Below are 5466 nucleotides of genomic sequence, written 5' to 3' on the forward strand. Positions count from 1 at the left end.
GGAATATTTTAAATATTATGTTTGTGTAGTTGAAAGTGTTGATGATGAAGATGGAGAAATTGTAGCAAAAGGATTAAAAAAAGAAAACTATGTTGGTGATCAATCAAAGAAAATGACTTAACAACTATTGATTTGGAAATGATAATAGCAATATTTCCAGTTCCACACATGATAATGAAAGGGCAAAAAATGATGTACAAATTTCCTAGTTATGTTAAAGTTAATGAAAAAGAATGATAACTACATACCTAAGTGCAATTTAAATTTATTTAAAATACTGTTATCTATTATATATTGTTTTAGGTTTATACTTAAGGGGCCGTCCCTTAACTTACTTTTCTAATACTGCAAAATACTGCAATTTTAATATTACACTTAAGTATAAAATATGTTTTTTTAAAGATACCTTTAGGTATTTATTGTTTTGTTCAGAATTGTTATTTTAGTAGCTTCATACCTACTTAACTTGTTTAACTATACTAATTTCAATATAAGAAATGTTTATTGTTAAATATTTTTATAAAGTGATGCCTAACCTAACCTATGTAAGTTTGATGTGTTACTAAAATTATTATATTTACTAATATACCTACAGTAAGATACTGACAGTTTTTATTTTATAACTAAATAAAAAAGAAATCATTTAATTTTTAATTAAAGTTTTTTTTTAGAAATGTACAATTATTGCCCTATGCATTTTTCATTGAAGATTATACATTGTTTTTATTTGCCCCGGTCGAGCAATATTTGGGGCAAATCAAAACATAAAACAAAAGCTATGAAAAGTTGTTTTCATATACCCCAGATCCAGATTCTATTTCACTCATGGAATGTAAAATCATTGTTTACATTTACCCCAAAAAAATGGGGCATATGTAAATCTATATTTTCTTCTAAAGTGATTTAATATTCTTCTCTTGTGTAGGAAATTATATTAATTTTTGATTAATTTTTATCAATGAAATAGCCCCTGATTTACACACCTAATGACCAGGCTAGACCTTTGATCCAATATGTTAAACCTTCGAATGCGGTATCCGATGACGATATCAGTAAGACTGCGATGGATGCATTTGAAAGTCATCCGGATTCTAGGATTAATTTTTTTTTTATCTCGTAGATTTTAAATTTTCTTTACTAAACTATAGAATAATAATTTATAAATTGTATACGGATCTAGTAAATATATAAGGTACATCTTCAAAACAATGTATATTTATTTAATATATATTATAATATACATATATCCACTTCATAAAATCACAATAATTTTAAATAGTTTACTATTTCGATAACATTTCACACATTATCATTTACCAATCAAGACAATATCATAGTAATAAACTTATGTAATATTTATATATTAAATTAACACTGCCACCGCTGCTGTCGATAAACCATCGGACTGTTATCGTGTATATGCAGTGACGATAAACACGTTCAAAATTGAAAATTCCTTATTCGAAGTAATTTTAGAAAGTGTCAAGAAAAACAAAAAGACAAAAGTGAAAGAAAAGTGATTTTTACGCTGTACGCGATAAAACAATGCCGTCAACGTTTACTAATTAAACAAACGCATCGCCTTCTTCGATATAATGTAATAATCAGTATACAAATGATGAGGACATAATTTCCTTTTTTTCGGTGGACTGTCAACGCGTAACATATTTACTAACAATGTTAGCATTGACAGACTCAGGGGCGCCGAAATATAAAAATATATGTAGGGCAAATCATATTTGACAACCCACCCACCCACCAAACCAAAATACCTATTTAAGTTAATTATTATTTCTTAGTTGCATTCTAGGAGGAAGTTAATATAGCCTATAGGTATACCTTAATACAAAAAATTTATAAAACTACATTATGCATTACAACAGACAAATAATGGTAATTAAATACAAATATTTAATCTCTAATTCAATGCTTACATTTTTATATTTATTACTTTAAATAATTACATACTGTCATAAGCGTAACAGACTTATTGTTAATTATTAATTATATAAATTCATAATAATTATTAATTAAACAGAAATTACAGATTTTAGGTACTATAATTAAGTAGTAATTTATTTATGATAAGAAAAATAAAACATTTGGTCATTTAAAATATATAATTAGCATAACTATAATAACTAATAGTTATACACAAACGTCACAGACATACATTAATATTAAATAATATCCCATTTACATGCATAATATAACATACATTGACATGTTCACATGTGTAAATATTAATAAAGTAATTAATACACTAAGGCTTTACATAAGCGGGAACTCTTTCCTGCTAGTGATAAAATTATATTGTCTACTACTGGATCTGTATCTTTTTCACAACTGATCTTCATTAAGTTTTCCAACCTATCTTGTAGCATGGAAGTTCGAAGTTTAGATTTAATAAGCTTTAACTTTGAAAATGAACGCTCTACACTACAACTTGAAATTGGAAGAGTCACTGATATTTTTAATGCCACATATAAATTTGGAAAACAACTGGTTAAGCCAGCTAAACAAAACATTTCAAACAATTTTTTTGTACTTCCAATGTTTTTAATTACTCTTTGATCGTTTTCAGTTTCATTTAAATCATCATACGTATTTAGTTCAATGTTGTTATCATCATTATCACCTTCATCATTGCTTGAATCATTATTACACACATTATGTAAAACCTCTGGTAAATTTAAGTTATTCTCAAATTCATTGAAATTCCTACAAAACTGCAAGTATTCTGAAATCAAACAATCCCTATTAATTTTGGAATAAACTTTACATAATTCTATAAATGCGTCTTTTGGTAGCATTGATGGATCATTGTGCACTTCTTGTACTCTACGATATGAGAGCAATGCAATGTCTATTAATGGTCCAATATTTGTGGTTTCAAACCGGTCACTTAATTCATTTAGAGTCACGTCTATTGCTGCATTGTATGTTTCTACCTCAAACTTTTTAGTTGGACATACAATAGGATTATCTTGCGTTAGTTCATCTAAGTAATTAATAAAATACAATTAGTTGTTATATTCACTAAAAATAACTAATAAATAATTAAATCTGGAAAATATTTAATAAATGTTGATGTATAAAATACATTTATTTTATTTTTTAGTAAATTACATAACATTGTAAAATTGAAATAAATAATATAATACCTGCTTTCTTTGGTACACGCCTTAGTCTGATGTTTTTTAATGGTGTAAAATCTGTGTCACTTTCATCGATAAAGTTATCTGTTAATTTTATAATTTCCTCAAATGAATTATTTGCTCTCAATTTTCTAATTGCATCAATTGTTTTAGTTACGATACTTGTTGCCAATAAAATATCCATATCATGTGTTTGGAATTGTCTTGTAACTACTTCTAATATGTCGAATAGTTTTTTGAATGTGAAAGCAGTTAATAAAAATCTTTGTAATGTAAAATAATCTATAAGACCACTACAGGTGGCACCAACGGTTGCATCAGTAACTCCTTCAAGATTTTTTATTTCTTCCAGTGTTTGTAGAACTGCATAATGGAACTTCATAACCACATTCAAAGCTGCTGAATGGGAATTCCAACGTGTTGTACAGACTCGTTTAATTGTTTAATAGCGTGCTGTTGGGTGTATGTTAAGTCAGTGTTTTTTTTTGAGTTTCTCTAAATGTCGCTGCTCTTTTTTTGGAACACCATAATAAGACATATAGACTTTCTAAGTTTCCAAATAAGTATCTTGAATTTGAGTCACAGGATACAGCTTGTTTGACTACTAAGGCTAGTCGGTGGGCATGACACCATACATACAAAGCTTGTGGACATTCTCTTTTTATATGTGCTTGTAAGCCTTTGTAATTTCCTCGCATGTTTGAAGCACCATCGTAAGACTGACCAATAAGGCAATCTTTCCAATTAAGTTTTTCTTTTTCCATAATAGCAACAAATAAGCTGTACAAGTCTTTTCCAGTTGTAACAGGTGACTCTTTAATAGCAATGACTTTTTCGTGAACTAACCCAAATTTATCGTCAACAAATCTAACAACAAATGATACTTGTTCGCGACGTGAAGCATCGAAAGTTGAATCAATGGATATACTAAACATATTTGATTGAACAACTGCTTGTTGAATTTGAGCGGAAATATCCTGAGATATTAAATCTATTAACTGATTCTGTCTTTCCCAGGTAACAAAAGAAATTTGACTTTTTTTTTAGTTTAATATTATTTAAATGTTCAGATAATGGAGCTGAATTTTTAGCTATTAAAATAACCAAGTCTTTGAAATTACCACCAGGCGAACTTACTGACCAGTTATCTCTATGACCTCGAAAAGCTAGATTGTGTCTTGCTAAGTATAAAACGATGTCTATAATCTCATTTACAACTTGTCGATTCATTGCGATTTCAATTTTACGCTGGTATTCCAAACTAGGTAAAATTGGAGGTAAAGTTTTTCGACTTAAATACTTAAATGTTTTTATACTTTAATGTGGCATTTACGTGATCATTTGTAAGTTCATGATACTCTATTCCGGATGACAAATTTTTCCATGAGTCAAATCCATTTTTTGTCCACGATTTCTCCAGATTTCTGTGTAGATTTGTCCCAAATAAAAAACAATGCATGCAATATATTTTGTTTGTGCTTGGAGAATATGACAGCCAATCACGGAGACATTTGGTTTTGTCAGGAAGAATCCGGTAATAATATATTTCTTTAAAGCTTCTGTTTTCTTTAGTAACATCTTTAGGAAAACTCTTTCCTGGAAGATCACTTGATAATGGTTGACAAGGACCTAGTTCTAATATTAAATTTCTAGTTTCCGGTGTTAAATGTTTCAACTTAACAAAATGTGCTGGATCATTTCTAAACATGTCAAAAGTCTCTATCTCAGTATCGACAGTCTCCATCTTAGCATCAACAGTATCCATTTCTATATAAATTTTCGTTTCTTACAATTGTCAAGGTGTCTTTGCCAATTGGTTAAATTCAAGTTTTCTCGTCTTTTACCACATGCACACATCAATTTTTCAGATTCCGACATACTTATTAATATTTATTTTTTAACAACGCACAATAATTATAAAAATACAAATAAATACAAATAAATATAATGTAGAAACAACAGTCATCACCCGTCTAAGACAAAAAAAAATAAGCAATCCGCCTGCGGCGGATAGAGTAGTATGTGCCGTCGCATGTCCGGTGCTTTTTCTCATGTAAAAAGTGTAAAGTCAAAAACCGTGTTGGAGTGTCTAGCAAGTCAAAATCGATTACATAACTTTCAAGTTAGCCACCTAGGTAGGCAATCCGACTTAGTCGGATCGCAGACAATATGCTACAGCAAATAAGGTAGGCAGACCCGACGACAAACGGCTATAAGTGAAAACACATCACACAACGGCTGAGACACGATTGAGCATAAAACACCTTTTTTGCGATACGATTGAGCCAAATTGTCGGTGTATCAAAGA

General features: G+C 29.5%; 2 protein-coding genes across 2 annotated transcripts; both read right to left on the bottom strand.

Moving 5' to 3' along the window:
- Positions 1 to 2255: 2255 nt before the first annotated feature.
- Positions 2256 to 3540, bottom strand: LOC103311897. The gene is made up of 2 exons (XM_008191732.1): positions 3165 to 3540; positions 2256 to 3001 (listed from the first exon to the last, which is right to left on the bottom strand). Exons 1-2 carry the CDS (start codon positions 3538 to 3540, stop codon positions 2256 to 2258), a joined length of 1122 nt encoding a protein of 373 aa, XP_008189954.1.
- Positions 3541 to 3625: 85 nt separating this feature from the next.
- Positions 3626 to 4923, bottom strand: LOC103311896 (zinc finger MYM-type protein 1-like). Its single transcript, XM_008191731.1, has 3 exons — positions 4475 to 4923; positions 4296 to 4419; positions 3626 to 4135 (listed from the first exon to the last, which is right to left on the bottom strand). Exons 1-3 carry the CDS (start codon positions 4921 to 4923, stop codon positions 3626 to 3628), a joined length of 1083 nt encoding a protein of 360 aa, XP_008189953.1.
- Between the last annotated feature and the right edge of the window lie 543 nt (positions 4924 to 5466).

The sequence above is a fragment of the Acyrthosiphon pisum genome, unplaced genomic scaffold (genome assembly GCF_005508785.2).
Source record: "Acyrthosiphon pisum isolate AL4f unplaced genomic scaffold, pea_aphid_22Mar2018_4r6ur Scaffold_21930;HRSCAF=25302, whole genome shotgun sequence".
Classification (NCBI taxonomy): domain Eukaryota; kingdom Metazoa; phylum Arthropoda; class Insecta; order Hemiptera; family Aphididae; genus Acyrthosiphon; species Acyrthosiphon pisum.

Bases quoted from the DNA above. Each gene is read 5' to 3' on its own strand.
- LOC103311896 (XM_008191731.1), bottom strand. From the start codon at position 4,923: ATGGATACTGTTGATGCTAAGATGGAGACTGTCGATACTGAGATAGAG. The intron at 4,420-4,474 runs GTATAAAAACAT...AATTTTACCTAG, and splicing joins CACGTAAATGCCACATTAAA to TTTGGAATACCAGCGTAAAA. The intron at 4,136-4,295 runs GTAAGTTCGCCT...TTAATATCTCAG, and splicing joins GTCATAGAGATAACTGGTCA to GATATTTCCGCTCAAATTCA.
- LOC103311897 (XM_008191732.1), bottom strand. From the start codon at position 3,540: ATGAAGTTCCATTATGCAGTTCTACAAACACTGGAAGAAATAAAAAAT. The intron at 3,002-3,164 runs GTATTATATTAT...TTAATTACTTAG, and splicing joins GCGTGTACCAAAGAAAGCAG to ATGAACTAACGCAAGATAAT.